Source organism: Condylura cristata, unplaced genomic scaffold (assembly GCF_000260355.1).
Source record: "Condylura cristata isolate star-nosed mole 26May11 unplaced genomic scaffold, ConCri1.0 scaffold00030, whole genome shotgun sequence".
Lineage (NCBI taxonomy): Eukaryota > Metazoa > Chordata > Mammalia > Eulipotyphla > Talpidae > Condylura > Condylura cristata.
Genome location: NW_004567131.1, coordinates 8726958 through 8751202, shown reverse-complemented (window position 1 = coordinate 8751202; position 24245 = coordinate 8726958). Strand labels below are relative to the sequence as shown.

Sequence of the window (24245 nt, the reverse complement as noted above, 5' to 3'; positions counted from 1 at the left end):
CCTCCGGGGCAGGCGGGGATCGAACTCATGCGGAAGTGGCTTAAGCTTCTTAGTGCGGTACTTTAACCCGCTGCGCCACCAGGGAGGGCCAGGCCATCTTTTATTTTTAATAATTGATTTGTCATTGGTTCATGATACAATATAAATGTCAAGAGTGTAGCGTCATATTTTAATATACACACACACGCGCGCAGATACACACACACACTATACAACACGTACTTTCAGTCGATCCATCTTGTCTGTAAGATTAACACAATGATATCTTGGATGACTTTACCCATAGGCTTACAAGTATCTGCGAGAAGAAGTCAAAACTTTTCAAGGAAAACCAATTAAGGTAAGCAATAATATTATATTTACTTTATTTTCAGCTCAACTTAAATATTAAATATTCTAATAGAAATTTATATGTTTTCAAATAGGCACGGATAAAAGCAAAGGCAATAGCTATAAACACATTTTTGCCAAAGAATGGATTTAGACCTCTGGACATGAGCCTTTACACACAGCAGCGCTACACAGCGTCATTCTATTTACCTCCAGTGTACAGCCCCCAGCAGCAGTTCCCGCTCTACAGCCTGATTGCCCCCCAGGCATGGTCAGCGACACACAGCTATCTTGATCCACCCCTGGTGAGTTTGGTCTGTATTTGGAGCTTATGTTATAGATAGAACGTTATTTGTAGACAATGTAGAGATACATGGAATGATGAAGATCTTCATCTACTATGGATACACATAGGCAGTTTGCCATAGGAAGATAGACTTTCAGATTCTATAGTGGGTTTTACATTTAATTGGGATGTAAATATGGGGTTATATATTTTTAAAACTTTGACATACTATAACCTCAATCCTTTGCCCATTTTCACCTTTTTGCCTGTCTAGCATTTCCTAAGCTGTGACACCTAGTAAAGCACAAAATGTGGAAAGACCTCTAGTTTAACTGGCATACTGAAGCACAGAGGGAAATGTTTTTAAGGAGGGAGAGGTGTTTTAACAGGTGTCTAACAGTCAAGTACAAGTGGAGAACACTATTTTTCACAGCAGTCTTAAAGCCAGTTGGTATGATTGATTTTGGCCTATGTTAATGCCTGTGGCTGGAATTCATAAATTTGTAATAATATCACTTTTCTCCAACTATACTGCTATAGATGTTAGAAAAGATGTGGAGTCTAGTTGGTTATTGGCATGAGTGGTGGGGTGGATGTGAGAGAATCAGGGATGTTGTTCATTATGATAAAGGAGAAATGATCAGTAGACTCTTACTTGGGAGGATAGAGATGGTTGATAGACTCGTAGGCTACATGAATTTGTAAAGCAGGTTCAGTTGGAGCAAGAGATGAAAAAGTAGAACATATGGAAGGTAATGTCAGAAAATAGGAATCTAATCAATAACTTTAAAAGTATTCTTGCCCAGGATTTGGCTTGGAGCAAATTAGGGAAATTGTAAATGAAGCACAAATGAGTTGTGTCCTGCTAATGTTTATCATGGGTGGCAGTAAGGGTGTTAGTTGGTCATGAGCTGGGCTTATCACTACTGATGGGCAGGAAGAGGATGGAATTTGAAGGTGAGCTTAAGAGGAGGAGAGTTGACTAAACTAGTGAGTAGTTGGTACCTGTTCTGTACTAGCCTATAAAGATATATGTCCATGAGAAACACACAGTCTAGAAGAGACAGTTATTCTAGTCTGGGATATAGAATACCATGAAATGTGTAATTAGGGGTTTATCAGATTGTGTAGTCATCTCTGGTAAATTGGTTAGAAGGGTGCCAGGGAAAGAGTGGCATTGCAGAAGTAGCTGCATGGTGAGTATTTCTAAGTTAAAGTCTATTACAAAGCAGGGAATTGGGGTGATAAATGGATGAGCCATATCAAGGAGACCTTAACACAGACCTTAAGTCTGCCTTGAGTTAAGTGGACTTCATCTGTGGCTTATGGAAAGTAAAAAGGACAGGTGGAAAAGAGACAGTCTCCCGGCCCAGAATCCTGCAGAAGTCTAACACCACTACAAAAGGATGTTTTGCAGACAAATGCTAAAGTTCAGATTTGTCTTTTGAGTGAATCCTAATGGTAAGAAAATGCACTGCTTCTTTGAAATTATCTCCTACATTCTGTAAAAGTATACCAGTAGCTATATAGTTAATTTATCATAAAACAACCTTAAAAAGGAAACGGAGCCCACAAACTCTTACATTGAATGACTTCTCCAGTAGAAGGCAATCACGAGGCTTGTGCTGTTTAGATTCTTAAATTAAGTTTTTCTTCTAATATTTCTAATCATGTGAGTCTCTTTCTAGAAAAAGTGGCGTCTGTTAGGATTCTGGGTCAGTTACCTGGACTCGACATTTTTTTTTTTTTTTTTTTTAAAGATTTATTTATTTATTTGTGCATACAGAACTGGGGTACAGGCCAGAGGCTCAGGGGCGGTGAGAGGCTTCACCAGAGACAGAGTGGGGAGCAGAACAGGCAGATCAACGAAGTACACTGCTGAGGGGAGCAGCGGGCGGGTCAGGAGAGGTCTGGCTCGCCATGTGGTCTCCTCCGGGGCAGGCGGCAGGCGGGAATCGAACTCATGCGGAAGTGGCTTCAGATTCTCAGTACTGTGCTTTAACCCGCTGCGCCACCAGGGAGGGCCGGACTCGACATTTTTAATTTTCACATAGCCAGCCACTTGGGATGGTTCTCCTGAGCCTTATGTGTGTGGATGTTTGATTCCTTCTGCTTGCTCTACTACATCATTCTGAGAGCAGAAATGAAGAGACAGTGCCTGTTAATTCTTACCAATTTATGTTCAATTACTGTATCAGCAACCAATTTATTTTTAAACTCTTGAGCAAAATAATTCAACTGTCAGAGTGCAGTATGTAAAAAAGTACATATATGAAATGATTTGTCTCTTGATTTATAATCTTCTGAGTCTAGTTCTGATGTGATTGATTGATATATTTGTAAATAATATTCTTAGAGACTATAGAGTTTCACAAATAGTGAGTTGGTGATTCTAAGTTTTTTTTAAATTAATATAATAGTTTATTATTACATCATCTTGTTCCCTTTTTCATCTCAGTTGTAATCCCCGTGGGCTTTCCAGGTGATTCTAAGTTTTAAGTGCATCTTTCTCCCTAAATATTTCCCTCATTAATTTTTTTTTGTCAATATTAATCGTATCTGGGTCCTCTATCTGCCTGTTGGTTTTAGTTAAGAGGAATTAGTGCTTTTATTTTCATCCCCCTTATGTAAAAATAAGTATCTGTAAATGTAGTGAATATTGGGGGGGAGGGTAGATTTGGTAAACACAGAGAGCCCATCAAGGAATGTACTTAGCAGAAAGTGTTTAAAACCTTGAGTGCAAAATCCAGAAGATTGAAGAGATCATGTTCTTCATATCTCTTAAAAAATAGAATTGTTTAAATACCTTGTTTTTACTTATCTAGATTTTAAAAAATAGGTATTAGCTAATATTTAAAGCTCTGTTCTTATCCTTCTAAACTTTTTAAGATTATAATTATGGTTATATCTTTCAATGGCACTATGGCCTATTTAAAAGTTCTTCTAATTATGTCAGTATCTTTATTTGAAGTGTATATCATCATAAGTTGTGACTCTGGGGGTAATTTTTAATGATCTAAGAAATCCTGATAGAGGTAAAGGTTTTAGCATGTGTAAAGTAACATACGCAAGGTGATAAATATGATTGTCATATAGATGTCCTAAGATTGAGACTTTTGACGACTTTTGCTAATGTACTATTGGACTCAAATATTCTAAAATTTTGCTATTCACAGAGGTGCTGTTATTGCTATCACTAAGTTAAGCATTTGACCTCTACGATAGATGTGTAGGAGTTGCAGCCTTTGCTCAAGCCCAGGGTCCTGAGCAGGGTCTGCCTTCTCAGTTCAGTTACATACATAATATCTTGAGGAACATCCTAGTTGGCACAGGGCAGGGCCGAGCCCTTACCTGACTCACTGAATATGACCATTAAAAATAACCTCATGTTAAAAAAAAAAATAATAACCTCATGTAGTGTTCTTCTCAATCTGCAGATATGTTAAGTGTAAAGTGGAGCAGTCTCCCTGACAAGTCCAGAAATGACCGAGGTCACCACAAGATGCATTGTTGACTAACTCAGTGTCTGTTTATGGTTTATTGATTTTTTTTTTTTAAATGAATCTAGGTAACTCCATTTCCAAATACTGGATTCATAAATGGATTTACATCTCCGACCTTTAAACCGGCAGCATCTCCTCTTACTTCACTCAGACAGTACCCTCCTAGAAGCAGGTAAATAAGCTCTATGAGTGATTAGAATACCGTTGCTTTTTCAGGGTTTGTAATAAGAGGTAACTGCAACATTTATGTTTTAAACAAAAACATGTTTAAACCTTGGTAATCCTAACATACATGAGTCACATTTACTAAGTAATGAGAGTGCTTCTGACCATTTCTAATGACCTATTTGACCTTATTTTCATCAAAGAAAAAGCCACTTTAAAACACAGACTTACATTCTGTGAATAGTAAATACTAAAATGTGCAGTAGTGCCCATTTGTACAGGAGAGAATCTGAGAGAAAAGCTTCTGGGACCTTGTGTACCTATGTGTGCCTGCTTGTGGACCTGGGCTGTCATGGAGCAAATCATTGACACTTTGCTTACAGATTTACATTATCAGGCATACTATGCTTTAGCTAGTCTAAAAGATAGTTTTTATATTTTTCTAACTAGAAAGCAGATTTCAGCTCAGACATTCCTGTAGTAGCATGCTCATTTTGTAATGCTGGGATGGTTTTGTAACTGAGCGTATCCCAACGTTGTGTTCACAGGAACCCTAGTAAATCTCATCTGCGCCATGCCATCCCCAGCACAGAGAGAGGGCCTGGGCTCTTAGAAAGTCCTTCCATATTTAACTTCACTGCGGATCGGTTAATTAACGGTGTCCGGAGCCCACAAACCAGGCAGACAGGTCAAACTAGAACCCGAATACAGAACCCTCCCACCTACGCCAAGAGAGATGTGGGGCCCGGGCGTGTGGAGCCGACCAGTCTCGAGTCCTCTCCTGGTTTAGGCAGAGGAAGGTGAGTGATTCAAAGTTGTTGTTGAGCGGTACTTTGTACCCATCATAAACTAGTACTGTTTCCAAAATCATTAATTTAGCTATGTTTTATAATCATTTTTTAAAAAAATCATCACAAAAAATCAAAATAAAGTCTATAAACAAGTGTTTTTATATAGTTACTGAGAGAAAGATTACTTTTAGGACAGAGATGAAACTGGTTTCATCTTGTTTTTTTTTTTGGGGTGATAGAAAGTGATTCACTGTGAAAAGAACTGTGGTTGGAAGGGAGTCATACTAAGCCACAGCCATGATTTGTGGAGGGCTTGAAACTTGACCTCCTGTCAGCCTATGGCCTTCTGTGTTCTCCACTCCCACCAACATAGAGGCCCCTGGTGCCCAGCCAGAATGTCACACAACAGCAGATAATGAGTCTAAGTTCCATTCCCACCCAATGTATTTATAGACATTAGCTATGATTGTGAAGTGGCACCTGTTGGCCACATTAAAAGGGAGCTTTCTTTCCCCTGTTTCCATCTCAGACAAGCAGTCAGGTACTCTGGGTCTCTCGGTGTCTGTGTTATTTACCTGGGGTCAGGACATTGGGCCGGGCCACTTCCTCCCATGTTCTCTTTGGTTGCCTTGCCTCCTGGCACCTCCATTAGAGGGACAAGATTAGAAAAGATGGCAGTGACTCAGCTTTTCATTCATTCAGCATCCTGCAAGTGTTGACAGATTGGAGCTGGCTTTAACCAGTCCCTTTCTCATTGCTTAGTTCTCTGTGGGATATGGGGAGGAAATCCCTGCTGACAGATGACTAGCAGTTTTCTTTTGGAAAATTGTAAAAGTGCCTAAGCATTTCCTTTTTAACCTACTTTCAATATTTTAAATGCAAATATTTCCTAGTGACCATGCTAAGTACACAGCACAGTATCTGACAGACAGAAGCTTCTCCTCCTTCCTGGAATGTATCTGGAAGTATATAAGGGCTCCCTTGTATTTGTGCTGGTAAATCCTCACAGCTAGACATAACTGAGGGTGGCATTCTGCAGAAGAACTGATAGGGTTTGTTGCATATTACCAGGAAACTTGTTATAAACTTGATATTAGAGAACTAAATAGTCAAAAGGATCAAAGTACAGACCCATGGGACTGGGATATATCGAGGAGGGTTTGGATATTAGACCAAGAGGCTTGGAGTGGAGCCTGTAGAGCTTCAACTAGACTCTTAGGAAGGATTACGAGCCACAATAAGGTGGTGCCTAGGGTTCTTGTCAGTGCTTGTGGAGGGGACAGCAAGGACAAGTTCCTGGGCTCTTCCTCAGGGCCCTCCCTTCATGTATCTCTAGCACTCTTTACTGGGAGAAGCTATTTAAGAAGTGTCCTGGCAATGTGAAGATGGCCTACAGAAGGTCTGCCCCTGCATTCTAGCCTAGCCTCTGGCCACACATCCATCTTCCAACAATGTACAGATTTCCAGTGGCAGCAGTAGTGAGTCAATACATGAGACTAACAAATGGGAGTGTCCCACCATCCACCACAACAAGGAAGCCATACATACTGACACCTAAGAAGTCTGTAACCTGAGGTCTGTGATCACAGTAGAACATCAGGAGGAAAGCATTAGCATGGCCACTCTACAAGGTGAGCAGATAAAGTGACCTTGAAAGTTGGCTCTCTTCTGTCTACAGATCTGACACTGGCACTTAGGATTTCTTCAGTCGGCAGGTGGTGCAGACTGTCCTTCCTAAAAGACCTAAATCCACGGTGGTTGTTCCCCAGTAGCAGCCTGCCTCTCCTTATACACCCTGCCCCTTTTCTGGGTGTTTTATTTTCTATGAACTCTTGGTCATTAAGAAGTAGTACAAGTCACTTCAGGGAACCCCTGAAGCCAGGTGTAGCTTTCCCAGCCCTGTGTAGCAGCTTCACATGGTAGCCACCAGGCAGGTTCAGTAGAACAAGGAACCCAGCAAAATACTACCTCAATCATGTCTCCTGGTGGGAGTTTTCTGCTTTGGGGTAATAAGATAGCAAAACCATCAGAACTCAAAGTTGTTGGCACAGGAAGCAAAATTGGTGAGGGTGGAATGTTGGATATTCTAGGGGTGGTATGTCCCTTCCAGCTCAGCTGTGTGGTGTTTGATACTGCTTGCTGTTTCCAGATGCAAAGCCTGGTCAAATTAGGACTACCCTTTGAGGGCACTGCTGGCCCCTGAGTCATAGAGCTGAGTCTTTGTCCAACCAGTCCCCTCCTTAAGGATGTGACATGCACCATTTTTTAATTTGGGCAGATGACTGTGTCTAGCTAGCCTTACAGAGGCACCATGGAGTTCTCTGAGGGGTCCCATGGATCGTGGTAGACAGATTCATGCAGCATATGTGCCTCTGGTTAGGCCGAACCACTGCCACCTCTTGCTGCTAGGTACCTGATACTCTGGTGAGTTATGCCAAAGAAGGTAACATCATTGCCCTCCTGTTGCACAGTTGTAGTGATGGGAGGAGGCTAGACGTTCCCTCTTTTACCTGCCCTTGAGGGTCTCTTGTGGCTTTTGGTAAGTAATGGAAACACACTTGTATGCTATCCATCCCATGAGACTCCTCCTAGGTCTCCTTGTCAGGAGTGCTGATTTTGTGGGACCTCCTCCAGCCAGCCACCCATTCCTCTACATGAGAATCCTGTGTGCATCCACATTGCTGTCATAGACATGGGGCAGCAGATATGTTGCTTGAAATTCTACTCTCTGACTTACGGAAACATTCCTGACAAGGAAGTGGCACTGAAGCAGAGGGTATGCTGTGCACAGCTTTCATATCTAGGTCGTAAGGCTACAGGGGAGGATCCCAGAGCAGCAGGGCCATGAGGAATTGGTGCTACCCTTTATGCCCTTCTCTGTGGTTTAGTGGTAAACATAACTTTCATCTATGGTTATTAATCTTTAGTCAGGTGCCTAGTTTCTGCTAGGGGCTAGGTAACAGCTTGAAACTACTTTACTAAAATAATTTCTACAAGAAAAGGTGTGACTTTGCTCCCAAATCCTGAAGGTTGGCACTGCTTATTCTAGAAGAGTTGGCCAGAGAATTCATGGAGTGTTCCTACTTCTTACTGTTCTAATTAATTAGGCCATCATAGGTAAAGACTGCTTTTAGTTTTTATGTGATGCAGTCCGTCAACATTATTTCTAAACTCCTTTCCAGGTTACATGATGCAAGGCCCTCAAATCTTTGTATTCAGTTGAAATGGCAAATGAGTCAGTAAATAAAGATAAAATTAGAACTTTAAATGAATATTTCAATTGTTAGGCCATGTAAACCCATCTTGGGCAGTGAAAGTATCTGGACGTCCTCAGGGCTAACATGAAGCCTTCTCTTGTCAGATGTGTTTATGTAATTATGAGCTGCAGTGCACATCACGGTGCTCCTGCCTGTGCATCTGACTAATTGGTAGTAATCTAGAGTGTTGTTCACACAACAGGCATAGAAAGTGCTTGGGACTTCAAACCCCTTGTGTGGTGTAGTTCTGACAAGCTGGTGTCTAGGTAACAAAAGGGGACTGAAGGAAAGACCAACTGAGGAAATAGGCATTTGGGTGCTTCATATTTTGATGATTAAATCTAATCAGCTTCCTTTAACCTCTGCTTAACAGTTCACCTAAATAGTTCAGTATCAAATTTTAAACATCTCTCCATTCAGCTTAATAAATATTTGAATAGTCATAAGGAAAATTCTAAATAGCCACTTGTAAATTTCTTCTTTTCCTCTTTCTGTTTGTCTTTTAGTTTTATCCCTTTTCTGCAAGATATTTGATCATTTCTTTTATTAAGGTTGATTTTTTTTTTCCCCTAGACTCAAAATTTCTTTTAAAGATTGCAAAGTAATAGAGACTGAATTGGTGGTTTGCTTTGAAGATGTGTGCTTAATGAAAATTGTTTCAAGGAGGGAAATTAACAACGTCTGCTTTCTTTTCTTCTAGGAAAAATTCTTTTGGTTATCGGAAGAAAAGAGAGGAGAAGTTTACAGTGAGTAGACAAAGCCTGTGTTATTTCACATTTAAATCTAACAGGTATTAAATAAACATTCAAATAACTAATGAAGTTGAATGAAGGTTAACACATGAGAAGATCTTTTAACGTGTTATCCATTAAGTGATAGCAACAACCTAAGAAAAGAAGATGGTAGGGATTTCAGAATAGATTGCTAGCTCATTCCCTGGTATTACTGTATGGCTTATATATGCATGTGCTGTGAACATTTGCTAGTAGGAACACCGACTGCAGATGTCTAGGGGAGTGTTTTCTGCTTGGGTAACCTATCATATAACTTTATATAACTGGGATCATACGTTTTGACAAGCAGAGTAAATTTCCTCCCCATAGGCATTAGTTAGTATTTTTCTGTATATACACATTGTGGAAAGCAGTATTACCTTTTGTAATTTATGATAAGACCAGCCCAAAAATGAGTCATAAGTTTATGTATTTGGTAGGTGCTTGGGGCAGGGTCATGTTTGGGATGGTTAAATGTTCCTCTTACAGATAATACTTTTTTACGTTTGAAATGAGAGCATTTTGGGCAGAATTTTCTGTGTATGTGAATATGACGAAGGAAACTTAAATGTTTGGAGGACTGGCAAAAACCTTGAGAAAATTCTTGGTCTAGTATCCTGACCCATTGAGTAGTAGCGCTTTCTCATTACAAAAGATACCTTTTCGTTTGAACTTAAGAGTACACAAGTTAGTAATCTATAAACACCCACATTTCTACTTTACTAGTCAGTTCAGATATTGATTAAACTTTTTGGGAAAGCAGTTTATATCAGTTGATTTCAGTTGGAATTAATGAATTCCGTTAACATGTGGATTAACAAGACTAGTACCTGAATCCTCTTATGAGGGTACAAGTTTCCTTGTAGGAGTTGTTCTCACTGGACGCTAAGTCACTTTTATAGATGAAATTTCTTCCCCTTCTTTGACATGTGTTTTGTTTTCTTGATTTATGTGTTGATTTGTAGAAACTTCTGAAAGCTGAGGCACATGACTCACTTATGTTTATTCAGAGACTGGGCCTGTTTTGTTGGTATTCTAATAACTTCAGAAACTTATGGTTAACAGGAGGGCAAGCAGTTGCCCTGTCCAAGCCCATAGGATGAAGGGCAGCTTCAACTCCTACAACAGATCAAATCCTAAAAATGTTCAGACTGATCCCAAAATCAAACCTCATTCTGTTGGCTCTTTCATTTTGTGATTCTTCTGTCTGGACCTGTCTCTTTTGTTTCTAAAAATTGAGGTTTAGTAGATTTTTATGAAGTTTCTCTACCTAGAAATTATTATCTTCTAAAATGCTGGCTCACTTCAAGAAACAATCAGATGTTTGAAATACAGCCTCAAAAGATTGTTTTTATCTGAGTTTCAGACTTTTTGCTCCAAGTTTCAGGAAATTAATTTTTGCTTAACTTATAAAGGGAGTGCAATGGGCAGGTGTTAATAACATAATCTGGAGTTTTGAATTTAACCCGCATTGAACAAAATTTAGATTACCCAGAGCACCCCACATTGTAGCTCACGTCACTATAGGGGTGGGTTCGGTCTCAAGTCAGTTCTAACAAAAATTCTCTAGATTCTACTTTTGTAGGGAATAATCTTCTTTTTGGTATAAATTTGTGGGAAATATTAACCCTTTCAAATTAATTGAACCCCCTGAGAACACGGTTTCCTTCAGACCAACCCACCATTCCAACGAGAAGTACCTACGCTCATCCTAAATATAAACCAATTTCCCCTTGCTGGTCTTTGTATCCTTCAACCAAGTAACTGGATATTGCAAAATAACTTATTGTGCTACCAAATTGGCCAGTAAAAATCTGTTGCTATTTCTCCTGAGATCTTGGGCTTATAAATTACACTTATATGGGATTATGCAAGGTTTGCTATCTTGAAGTCAGTGAATCTGAAAAGAATCTGTTACCAATTTATGTTTTTACATATTGATTACAAAATAAAAAGTGTATCTAGAAGTTAATTTCTAGTTAATGGAAAACCCCTTCATTTTTTCAACAGAAATCTTTGTGAAAAGTTTTAACCTAGAATGCAGAGTTGAGCAAGTGGCATTTGGTTTGTTTTCACTCTCTCCTTTATGGCTTAGATTACAAACTATGCTATAATAATATAAAAACGTGTCTGGAGATGAATACTGACTAGACTTGGGCTGTCTGATTTTTGTCTGAAGCTGGGGTTATTTTTGCAGTTTCTCACCTATTTGTAGTTAACACTTTGTTGCTGTCAGCTGCATGCACCAGTCCTACCTGGTTTGTTAGCTGACTGGCCTGGCAGCCAGGATCCTTGGTGGCCACAGAGGGGCCGCTTCATGAGGTTTCAGTTTTTAGCTCTGCTCTTGATAATTGAGCACATGCCTAGTACATGACTTGTAGTACTGTCTACATTTGTGCAACTTTGTGGGTGTTGTTCTCTTTCAGAGGAGTCAAACTCAGTCTCCAACACCACCAAAGCCTCCGTCCCCAAGCTTCGAGTTAGGGCTGTCCAACTTCCCCCCACTGCCTGGGGCTGCAGGCCATTTGAAGACAGAGGACTTGTTTGAAAACAGGCTGTCTAGCTTGCTAATAGGATCATCAAAAGAAAGGGTAAGATATATATCACTAACCTAGTGGTTAACTCTTACTGAGTACTGGTTTTATCAGGTGCTTTGCCTAGCTCTTAAGACACATTATTTTTTCATATGCAGAAAAGGTCTAGAGAGGGAAAGTGACTTGCAGAATCCATGCGGTCTTTAGTGGAGGGGATATGACTGAGTTTAGAACTAGATCTTCTTGGTTCTCTTCCTGCCTGTTGGGGTTGAAGGTGGAAACTGCTGTGGCATGCTATAGTGTATACAGGTGCTTTCTTTCATCCCAGATCCTCAGCTTATATTTTTATTGTTGTTAATTGTTGCTCTTTTTGTTTTAATGTTGCTTTTATTTGTTTTATTCTATATGTTGCCTTTATTTTTACAAGAATATTTCTGTAAATATTTCTTATTTACAGAATAAGAAGGGAAAATTTGATGTATGCCAGAAGTGTATTGTAATTTAATAACCTACATAGATTATAAAAAAACCTAGGATAAATTTTCTATGATACTAGTGACTTTTGGTGAATTCTGTAGTCTGCCTAGCTAGTAGCTTTCACTCCTTTGTACTGGTTACAGTCCCAAGAATCAACTTAAGCTACAAAAGTCAGAGGGTATAGGTTCCCAGTATAGGTTCTGAGTTTTGCTGTAGTCTGCTGGTTAAGGAAAGGTCTCTCACAGCGCAGGAATCACGTATGATGGCTCTGTGAGTTTCTTCTTGGTAGCTCTGCATCCCTGTACAGTTTCTCAGCTTTAGCTATCCACCAGGATTTCCTCTGTCTTCTCATGGAAATACACCCACCACTACTTCACCCACTGACCTCAAATCTAAGAAAGCAGAGCCCTCTTTTTCTTAATTGGGGCAGACCCTGCCTCTCTGCTGCATCCAGATGTCAGCATTTAACAGAACGCTCACAAAGCCCCTATAAAACCGGGACTTACACAATTTCTAAAGTCACGTGTTCTTTCTGTTGGTACTTGACTACTGCTCCTGTTGTTAACCTTTAGGGTTGAGTAGATTCCAAGACTTACAGTAGTAATCACATGTTCAATATAACTTGTCTTTGAACATTATTTTAAATCTTATAGTCATGAGCAGTCATTTCTGAGTTACCAAGTACCTTTTAGAAATGACAGTAGAGAATTAGTACAGTTTAGAGATCATAGATTCCAGTCTTCAGACTGGCCCATTCTTCTCCCTTCTCTTTTCCCCCAGCACTAGATCAACAGAGAAACAGAACAAATAGCCTCTACCTCCTCTTTCAAAGTCATACTTTTTTTTTACATTTTTAATTTCTGTGAAAAATGTCTTTTAAAGAAAGAATTACTGTTGTTGTGTTTTAAAGATTTATTTATGCATACAAGAACTGGAGTACCGGTCAGAGGTTCGGGGGAGGTGAGTGGGTTCACCAGAGACAGAACAGGCAGATTGACTGAAATACACTGCTAAGGGAGCAGCAGGTAAGACAGGAGAGGTCTGCAGCGCCATGTGGGTCACATCTCCTTGGCTGGGGATTGAACTTGTACTGCAGTGGCTGCAGGTAGTTTCATATTACTGTGCTTTAACCAGATGTGCCACCATAGAGGGCCCCAGAATTACTATTTTTAAAAGTCTGAACCAGATTCCAGAATCAGGGAAGGCTTTACATTGTTGCTTCCCAGTAGAGCAACTACAGGAACTTTCTGTCACATCATTAATAGAATTCTAGAGCTAGCTAGGAATGATATGACAGCTCACAGGTGCAATCCTGCTCTCGCTGAGTGGGGCCTGGTTGTATGTAGGTCCAGAGAAGACTGGATGTGGTGACACTTCAACACTCCACTTTGTAGGAGCGTATCTTAAGTTTCAGTGATCTTTTGAAAAAAGGAGGTATTCCTGTTTCCATATTTTCATCAATTTAAATTCCTTCAGCTTATACAGGAAAAGGTAATGATTCTGGTCCTCAGGGAAGGTCTCTCAGTCCTGGTCACCCTCACCAGAGTGCCATTCTACCATTGTCTTCTGTTTATTTCCAAACTTTTTATCTGTTTGGAAAAGTAGGTCCTTTTTAGAAAATGTCATTTTGTACTCACTTCCCATTTATTTTATCAAAAAAAAAAAAAAAACTTTTTGTTTTAAATTGGCTAAATGTGTGACATCACCACACTCCGTCTTCCTCTGGACCTCTATACACCCAGGCCCAACTGTGAATATGTGATGGTCATTGCCCGGAGAAAGAACACCTGCTGTTGTAAAGTCTTTCCTTTGTATTCTTGTAGACATTAACCTTTTAAGCCTCCTTTTAAGTTTCCTTCCCTTTTAAGTTGGAATAGTAGGTAGATTTACTTTCACGATTGTAAATTGAGGTGGGAAAAGTATCATCACCACCTACATCTACCACAGTGTACCCAAATGTGTGTTGGGAAGGAGGTGTGTATGCGTATTCAGTTACAAGTTAAACTGAATTGCCTTGGGAATGCTACCTTTAACAGATAAAATGTATATGTTCATTATGTCTAGGATATACTAGGCACTGAGATACCAGATGAATAAGGTGTTTTTGATGCCTATTCAATTGAGAAAACAAGTTGCAGATAATTATAACCTGGAATGGTCAGATGTTTGCCTCAGCAGAGAGCCAAGAGCCTCTGTAAGGCAGAAGGACAGACTTGTGTCTGTTTCTTCATGCTGTCCATTGGCAGTTTTTCAGCCCTTCTTGGGTGGGGCCACTCATTCAACACTAGGCAAAAAGATCCTCTTTGCTCCCAGGAGGATGGTGGGATATGTCTTTGGCAAACATGCTGGAGTTTCTATCCTTATATCAACCAGACGTTATTTTAAGATTGTATGACAAAAAGATCTGAACATTGCTACTTAGGCCAATTATAAATTGTTACTCTGGTGGTTTTCAGAGCTTAAATGCGGATGCAGGCACGAACACTATTCCCACAGTCAGCCCTAGAGAACCCTCAGCACCGGCTTCCTGTGCTGTGTCAGCGACCTTCGAACGTTCCCCTTCCCCAGCCCACTTACCAGAGTAAGTACCACCTTCTGCCCTGAGTTCATATTGACTGATTGGAGTTACTCATAGCATTGAAGATTCATCTAATGGGTGGCATTTTTACAGGGATCCCAAGGTGGTGGAGAAGCAGAGGGAAACCCCAAGCGTGGACAGACTTCCTACTACCCTAACAACAACTGCGAGTAAATCAGTGCAAGTAAACGGCGCAGCCACGGTATGTGCCCCCCAACCTCCACCTTCCACAGAGATACATAGGTGCCCACATGGTGAAAGACAGCTCCTCTACCTCAGATTGTATTCAGTAACATCTCATTTGGTTGCTAGGTTTGTACAGCTGCATGTAGTATGTTTTCTGTACAGAGGCTTTGAGTTTTGCTAGTAATTTCCACTAACTTCTCTGATTGTCTCATTAACACAACAGTAGAGTTTTTTTTTTTTTTTTTAAGATTTATTTATTTGTGCATACAGAGCTGGGGTACAGGCCAGAGGCTCAGGGACGGTGAGAGGCTTCACCAGAGACAGAGTGGGGAGCAGAACAGGCAGATCGATGAAGCACACTGCTGAGGGGAGCAGCGGGCGGGTCAGGAGAGGTCTGCCGCGCCACGTGGTCATCTCCGGGGCAGGCGGGGATCGAACTCATGCAGAAGTGGCTTTAGCTTCTTAGTGGTGCGCTTTAACCCGCTCCGCCACCAGGGAGGGCCCACAACAGTAGAGTTTTTAATGTCATCTTCAACTGATAGAAGTGCTGTTTTGAGTAGTAGAAGATTCCAACTCTTTTAGAATTGATGTTCTTTTAGGATTTATGCTCTCATGTTATGTGGGTGATAAAGAATTGAGTGTTATAGGGAGGATGATTTTAAAAGTATGGTAGACTCTATAGCAAGGGGGGGGTTCATTGCATCACCCCAGCTCTGTAGGTGCCCCAGATCTGACTCCCTTCATCTTTCTCATCATCTCCTTCTGTGGTAAATCAGCCTCTTTTATTCTGGTTAGTGCTTTTTGAATGAGTGTTTATCCTTTAGATTGGGGAGTTGCACTCATATTGTACACTAGCTTGAATTTTTAGGGGGAAAATTATAGGCCAAGTTATTTTTAAGTTAATGGTTTATGGAAATGAAATATTTTAAAACTTTCTTCTTCAGCCTTCATGCTTCCTATCTGAAAACCCCATAAACTTCATTTTACATTTTTAACTCTGTCACCTTTCTTGGACCCACACTTCCAGCTCTCTATACTTTGAAATATGTACAAATACGGATTATTTAAGATTTATTTATGCACACAAGAACTGGGGTGCAGTTTGGTGGGTGAGCGGGTTTACCAGAGGCAGAACAGGCAGATGTACTGAAATACACTGCCGAGTGGAGGAATGGGTGAGATAGGAGAGATCAGCCATACCATGTGGGTCACCTCCCTGGCCAGGGATTGAACTAGTGCAGCAGTGCTGCAGATAGCTTCATAGTACTGCACTTGAGCCCCATGTGCCACCAGGGAGGGCCCCAAAATATGTACAGATATTTTTAAATACTACTTTTGAATTTTATTTGTAAAAGATGACATTGCACCTTCTTCCCCGCACTCCTGGAAGTCAGTGCCGTATGCAGTTAGGGTGTTTTGAAAGGAATGTGGCTGTATCCGCTTAGGTTTATGTGTTACCCAAGAATGCTGAAAGGGCTATTGTTGGGAAGATTTTTAACTTTCCTATCTCAATACATTTTCTCATTTACCTATTTTTAAAATATACTTCTAAAATACTTGGAGAGAAAGTTGTGCCATAGAAGAAGCTAAATTGTTAAAACTTACAACAAATTTTTTTAATCTAAAAATACTTCGGAATGTGGAAATTTGGTTATGGTTGAAATTGTTTTACTTTGGCCTCAAGTGAACCTTGTTTCCCATGTAGTCACTGGAGACATTATCGTACGCATATCATCCCAGAATTGTGTTTTTTTCTCAGGAACTGCGAAAACCCAGCTACGCAGAGATTTGTCAGAGGACGAGTAGAGAGCCTCCTTCATCCCCGTTGCAACCTCAGAAAGAACAGAAGCCAAACACTGTCAGTTGTGGGAAGGAAGAAAAGAAGGTCGTCGAGAGAGACCCCCCCATCCCCAAGTCCAACAATGGACCCCCCAGAGACCAGAGGAGGCCACCAGGCCGCCGGCCCTCACCCCCTGCCACAGGAAAGCGTTCACACAGAGAACAGAGTCCCCCTCCCAAGTCTCCTCAGTGAGAGTGAGGTCTGGGAGGGAGGTAAGGAGCTGAGGCCACCGCAAGGTGCTGCCCACTCGGTACCAAGAATGAGCCGCTGGTTAGGAGCTTGCAGTGCAGACGGGGCCCATGAGAGGCCTGTAGTTATTTTTCTTCTATGAGTCGGATTTCCCCCCTCTTGAAAAAAATCTATTTTTCAGGATTTAATTAATATAAACCTTATTTTAGGTTGGTGCTTAACTGGAGGTGATGCATAAGTCTGATTTTTTTCAGGATAGAAAATGCATTTATCCTAACAAATTGATATTTTTTATTAAGCCTCCATGTGGCTATGAATGCAAGCTATATATAGTGAGTTTTTCTAAATTAAGTGGAACTATGCTACTTCATTTTTTTAAAAAAAAAAACTGGTTAGCAAGTGCATAACTCTAAAATGTCCAGATGGACACTGAGGGCTGATGACAGCAGGTTGGGGGTGAAATGTGGCCTGGAGAAGCAATGGTCAGATGGCTCAGCACACTGACAAGGGAGTTACACTTTCATTCAGAATCTTTATTGGGATTCTTGGATTTGTTTAAAAAGTGTAGCCCGTTTTTGATCTAGTGGGCAATATGAACCTGCAGAGAGCACCCTAGAGAGACCTAAAGCCTGAGTTTGATGTACTGCAAGCAAATAACCAGCTTCTCACTCCAATTTCAAGTGGCTGTTATGTGATATGAATTCAAAGCACATTGTGAATAGAACCTAAATGAAACATAAACTTTGTTGCCCACTGATATGTTATGGCAGAATTGTGCCCTGATGCTGTCTTGCTCCCGAACTGGTAGGGAGAGAGGGGAGCCTGCCCCAGCTCCCTTGCATCCCCCACACCTCCACATCACACACGGATCTAAGCGTTTTTAGTCGTGAGAGAATGGTGTTTGTGGTGGAGGATAAAAGTTCCTGCTCTTACCTCCAAGACTAGGGTCTTGCTGATTCCCTCTGGGAGTGCTGCACTCTAAAGAAGTGTGCACTAAAGCTAGCAGTTTATGAAAGTTAGATGTAAATTATTTTGTTTTAAATTTCCTAAATTTTTTTCTTTAAATATTCTAAGCAGCAGACATTAAAATAAGAATATTTACTGCTAAATGTAACCATACAGTTTATTCCACAAAATGTTATTTAACAAGACTGAGGTTTTTGTTATTGTTTTTGTTTTTTTTTTTTTTTAAAATTATTTCCATCCAATATTTAAAGACTTGAATTTTATTTAAACTTGAAAATGACTTTGCCTTAACTTTTGTATAAGACAGCTTAGAGTTCATGGAGCCCGGCCCCTGGGTTGGCACAAGTGGATTACAGTTACTCAGTTAGGTGGGATCTGCTGTCGCTAGTTTTACTGAGTAAGCGTACTGTAGTACAAGAACTAGCAGTAGTGTTTGTAATATACCTTGAAGATCTTAAGCAGTTGATCTTTTTCAGATTCTTGAAAAATCCTGTAAATGCAAATAGTCAATACTGTATTAAATATGTGCACTTGGGAGTGTGTGCTTTGCTTGTACAGTTGTAAATAATCAGAACATATTAAAAAGGTACCCTAAAGAGAAAAATCTGATAAAAATTATTGATATATTATAAATGTTGCTATTGAGCTGGATGTAGATAAACTAAATGTTGTGGTTTGAATATTATTTTAATTTGTTGAGGTTTTTTTTTTTTTCCTCTTTCTCTTATACTGGTGTGTTGAACTGATTCTGCCTCTTTGCTGCTGCAAAAGGGAATAGAAAGTCTTATTAAAGCCTTCAGATGTTTTCATGCTCTTTTTAAAGTATGTAAATATGTACTAATCATATCTAATGTGAAAGGGTTTTTGAAGTATAATATAGAAAGCAGAAACTGGCAGGATCTTCAAGTGAAAGTTAAAAATAATCTACTACTTAAAATCATAAATAGTTAAGCATGATTTACCCTGCCAGAGGAAAACATGCCTTGTTGCATTTGACATTTCCTTCAGAGCAGTTGTCATTATTCAGATATCTAGAAATACACACAGTGCTAATATTTTGCAAATGCCTGTAAAAGAAAAATGGGAATTTATTTCTTTGTAATTGTCAGATGCTGACTTAAAAAAAAATCAAAAATAATTGACCTCTTACTCCCAAACTAACGGATACTATGGAAAGAGTTGGCAAGCCCTAAGCCCTGGGAATTCCTAAATGTTGCAGTCTTTGCTAGAGGGAGTGGGTACTGTGAGCCGTCTTCTCCAGGTCACAAACCCTGTGGAGCTGAGACACTGGTTTCTAATGCTGACCAATCCCTCCCCCATAGGTGGTATACTAGAGCCAGCTGCAACTATGTGCTGTTTACCAGCAGGTGTAGGCGGAGGAAAGTGGTCACCTGAGATGTATCAGGGCATAGCCCCAATGTGGCAGGCACATGGGGCCAGCAGGTGTGCTGCAAGCACTTCCGCTTCTGCTGCCTGCAGCTGGCTCCACGTGCTACATCTATCTATGTCCCTGCAGTCAGGCTGTTGCATCAAGAGTTAAAACCTTGCTCTGATATGATTTTTATAGCATCCTTTTTAATTAAGCAAAGGTAATAGACCAGATAGTTATATAATGTTTAAAACAAACATAAAAGCCTTTCTGATGTTAGAGATTTCCCACTCACAGAAAAGAATGGGAGGTGCACAGCAGGAAGCTGTGGTGGCAGGCGCTCACAGACAGTGCCACATGCAGCCAATAGTATTAATTTTAAAATGTAAGTCTTTCCTGTCCCCAGCAGTATCTCAAGGCATAGAATCAGAGATACAGTGATCACAAATGGCGTTTTAACTTGTACAATTGTGTGATGATACTTAACACTTGGAAATATGAGTCCGGCCCTGTTTCACCAGACATGAATTTCAAGTAGAGTAGTTGCTTTTTAAGAGCTAGTGTCATGACGTTTCTGATCAGGCCCTCTTGTAACCCCTCCCTGCTTGTCACCAGCAGGTGGCAAGAAATATGTTATGTTGCTGTATTAGTCGGGATCTCTGCCATTTCCATTTAAACCCTGGCTCGTTTTCTCACGGGCACTAGGTGAGGAGAGGGCAAGCCTGTCTGTCTCTGCCATCAGTGACTGAATTTGGGGTTTGTGCGCTTCAGAGCCTGTTACACAGAGAGCAGCAGACAATCAAGACGGAGCAGAGCCAGCGGCTGCCAGTTCACAGACACAAGTGTAATGTGGAAAGCTTCTTGAGGGCTTTTGTTTTTGTTCTACTTCTTTTCATTAAGACTGGAATCAAGCTTATGTGTAAACTATTGGTAATTTAAGTTTCATTTTGTGTCATTCAGTGTAAAACTGTCTAATTTGAAAAATGTAGGTTATGAAAAATAAAGATTTAGGCACTGTTCAATTTTTCTTTTGATTTTTTTAAATTAAAATTCTTTAAGAATGCATCATTTTTTAAAAAAATCTTTTTTTGCCTATTCCCTTCAGTTGTATGTGAGCATGAAATAGGCCTGTTTCCTGCTTGAATTTGACTGAGAATTGTCTGCAGCTCAAAAGTTTTTCCCAGTCAGTCTCATGATTAAGATACTCAGAATCAGTCAAGTGTGCATGAAGAAACATGATTTACCACAAACACTCCTGTGTTTCTTGTGTTGAGTGGCAGTGTCTCACAAAAAGCCTCCAGGAGGCCGCATGTTGTTGATGTTGGGTGATGGTTTTTAGACTGTAAGTAGTACTGCCTGGGAGTGGGTGGGCTGTAGATCACTATGTCTACAGTGGGCAGATGGGTGCTTAGGGGTTTAATGACTGAATTGTCTGTTCCCTCTTCTCCATTCTGTTATCTTTTTCTTCTTGAACTCATTTTCTCCATCTTAATCTTTCGTTTCAGGTGTTAAAGAATATCTTCTGTCAGTCTCTACCAGTTGTATTAAGTTTTAGAATGTCTTTTATCTTAGTTTCTCATGATGTGCTAAAATTTGCCAGTCTTCTCCTTTATGGTTTGTGCATTTTGGTCTTGTTGAAGACAGCTTTCCCTTCTGCAGAGAATCTCTATTTGTGTGGCACATCTTGAATTGTGTATGTGTGTTTTTTCACATAAGAACGAAATTTACTTTTTGTCACATGGATAGTTTCTCTTTCCTGTCTCACATTCTCATTTCTTCTCCACTGATCTGTAATCCGTCTTTCTTATAGAGCCCCCACAGATGCCTGCATCTTTAGACTCTCTGCCTGTGCTGTCCAGAGAGCTGTCCCTTTGGATGGATGATTTTAATCACCCATCATTCTACATTTTAAGAATTTCCTTTGTAGGACTCACCACAATCAAGTCTAGATCTGCTCCATTAGGCAGGAATTATACCTTTCTTAATCACCCTATGTCCCCTGTTCTCTGTCACCTGTGACATAGGTGCTCCATAGACAGACTCTCCATGCACAGCACTGGCCCGGGAACTAGGAAAGGCAAAATGATATATTGATATGTTATTGTTAGATGATCACCCCAAAACTCAGTGGTTTAAAATGATGACCACATCAGATTGGCTGATGTATGCTCTGTTCAGTGAATCTGCTGATCTTCAACCATACTTGCTAACAGATGTATGTGTTGGCTGGCTGGGCAGGTGGGTGAGGGGGTTGAGATGCAGCTGGGTCATCACCTCAAGCTGTTTGGGCTGGCGGACTCCAAGTCATGTTCTGTCATGATCTGCGCAAGAGCTAAAGACCTACATATTTAAATCTTCCCCCACCCACCCCAAATTGAAATTGCTGCCCACCATTACCTAGTACATCCATGACTTTAACATTAAAATCCTGTTTATCTCATCACTGGATGAAGCTGGCAGCTGAAGCACCATCAGCAGATGGCCCAGGTTGGAAAAGCTCCGAGACATTCTGAGGTAGGTAAACTTGGTCTGCTTAGGTTATCAAGACGGGTGAAGTTTTTCCTTGACTACTGGATCCCTAGTCCACTTTGAGGGCAGGGGAATTGAGATGGTGAAGGACAGATGTAGCAAGCGGATTGAGGTGGCTCCATTCTCTAGGGTGCGAGCCGACTTGGCCCTTCCTCCCTGTTAGGGGTTGGACTGTGGTGGTCCTGCTCTGTGTGGGTTTGAAGAGTCACGGGTAAAATGCAGTGAGTCTATACCGCTGTCCCCCAGGGCTCAGCATGGCACCCAGGGGGAGGCCATCTGCTCCCCATAGTGGGGAAGAATGAGCACTAGGCCTGGGACTGGTAAGATGGAGATGGAATTGTCAACGTGGCCCTGTGTGTGGCAAGGTAGCACAATTCCCGAGTCTACCTGAGGTTCCCTGACAGAGCTGAAACTCACTGTTAATTGAACTGTTGTGTGCCTGTGTGTGCTACATCTATATGAAGGTTATGGATTTGTGTTGCAGACTCTAGAACATTAAAATTATGCTGTGCCAAACTGCAATTCACTCAGTGTCTTCAGGCAGCAGTGCATCTGCTTTCGTCCTGTCCTGGGGGTCCTGCCAAGCCAGAATGTTATGTAGAGCTCAGGTTTCTGGCTTCATCTCAGACCAGGCCTGGAAAGCAGCAACAAGGTCATGATGTCAGTTTTTAAAATCAAACAATTGTAAACTGACAAATTTGGGGTCACCTGAAGGGATAAAGAAACTAGGGCAGTGGCCTCAGCTATTCCCAGCTTCACTGTAGGGCCCAGCAGGCTGATATGTAGTTGTTCTTGCACACAATCTCACATAAATGCTTTAAAAAAAAAAAAAAGTGACCTGGAATGAATCTGACCTTTACAACCAGAAATATCTAAATATAAAGGAGCTAAAATTTAGAATGTGAGCTATTACTGCTGCCTACCAAGACCCACTCAAGTATGAACCCCAAGGCCCTGCACTTAAAATTGAGAATAGGACCTCTATGCCCTGTGCTCAACACCAGTAAAATCTACACCAAGGAAAGCTATTTTCAGTACTAAATTAGCATGCTTCCCAAAAAATCAAATTCAGATTTCTTTCCGTTTCCTCATTCCCCTTGGAAATGAGGCTGCTGACCCTTCATTGCTCTGCTTTCCTCAGCAAGTTCATGGGTGTGATCTGGAGTCTCGGGTATTGGATGACCCCTTGTAAACTAAAATCAACCTACAGGCCATGGCCCAGGCCACTGCTCCTGGTGGGGGTGGACATCATAGCCACACAGGTGAGTGAGACCCACGGGATTGGGAATCTCATTCTGCAACAACGCCTGGGGAACCGACCTACTGTCTGGAGGAGGCTATGAGACAGAAGCAGGAACACATAGTCGGTGTTGTTGCCATGAGGGAGCTAGCTGGAAGTTGATACCCAACATGGGGCAGTGCCCACAGATCATGAGATAGTCGGTGGCACGCTGAATCGAAGCCAGACAAGGCCTGAAGCTAAGTGGTCTGAGGGGTTTGCAGGGATAACGCAAGCAACCCTTTTTGATTTTGGCCAACTTAACATTAGACTGCTGTTATCAACAATACATTTTCCCTAGGCACAACAGCTTTTGCTTTGTACTAAGCATGCAACATATTTAGAAGAATGTCTGACAAGTAAGTGCCTAATTAATTGCAGCTCTCATGGAACCTGTTGAAGTAACTCGACCTAAAGGTAACCAAACCAGGGAGTGCCATCCATTCCTTGCCAAAAATGTGACATACGACAATCCCAGTAGGCCCGGCTTCAGTGCCAGTTAGGAGCCAGGGTAGTCCTTTTTTACTCCACAGTGGGGCCTGGCTGAAGGAAAAACCAAATTCAGGAGAGGGGATTCCAGACAGCATGGTGGGCAAATAATTCCAAGGAGAAAGGAGGGGAGTACAAATAATGACTCATTACCCAAGAGCAGTAGTATTAATAGACTTAAGACCTTACCGGTCACTTCCCACGAATACCATACACAAGAAATAATTGAAAGTGTATTAAAGACTAGGACGTAAGACCAGAAACTGCAAAATACATAGATGAAAACATTTGACTTTAGAGGTATCTTTGGGGACTCAACTACAATAGCAAGGGAAACACAAAAGTCACCCGGAGTGAGACAGGCCATCTGAGGTGACCCTCTGGGAGCTGGCCAGTAACCCCCACAGACCTTGAATCTGCCACCTAGACTTCCATGCCATCAGAGATGAGTTTCAGAGTACTAAGTATATTGTTAATTTTGCTTGCTCTGTGGACTAAACCCAGAGCGAATTCTGAGTGACTGTATTTTGCTGCTTTGAAGATTTTAGCTAAAGCTTTCGAGTAGCCAATATGTGCCCCCACCAGTCAGAACACTGAGGTCATATGTTCTGGAAGGTAGAGCCTGAATTTCCTTGGGTTCCCCACGCAGGGTTGGGGCTCCAGACTGCCTCCCTGTCCAAGGGCGGCACTTGAGCTTGCAGTTG

At 41.1% G+C, this 24245-nt stretch overlaps 1 protein-coding gene across 3 annotated transcripts in view; it reads left to right on the top strand.

Annotated features, from left to right (window-relative positions):
• The window catches only part of LARP4B (La ribonucleoprotein domain family, member 4B), an 83486-nt gene extending 63226 nt beyond the window's left edge, over positions 1-20260 (top strand). For 2 of the 3 annotated variants that reach the window (XM_004691204.2, XM_012731394.1), the window contains exons 10-18: positions 287-340; positions 426-635; positions 4185-4291; positions 4833-5084; positions 9033-9078; positions 11532-11696; positions 14573-14697; positions 14788-14896; positions 16640-20260. In XM_004691204.2, the coding sequence (XP_004691261.1) occupies positions 287-340; positions 426-635; positions 4185-4291; positions 4833-5084; positions 9033-9078; positions 11532-11696; positions 14573-14697; positions 14788-14896; positions 16640-16912 (1341 nt within the window). In that variant the 3' untranslated portion in view covers positions 16913-20260. The remainder of the gene's footprint in view (positions 1-286; positions 341-425; positions 636-4184; positions 4292-4832; positions 5085-9032; positions 9079-11531; positions 11697-14572; positions 14698-14787; positions 14897-16639) is intronic. The other variant, XM_012731395.1, reaches the window with a different exon arrangement.
• The last annotated feature ends 3985 nt before the right edge of the window (positions 20261-24245 follow it).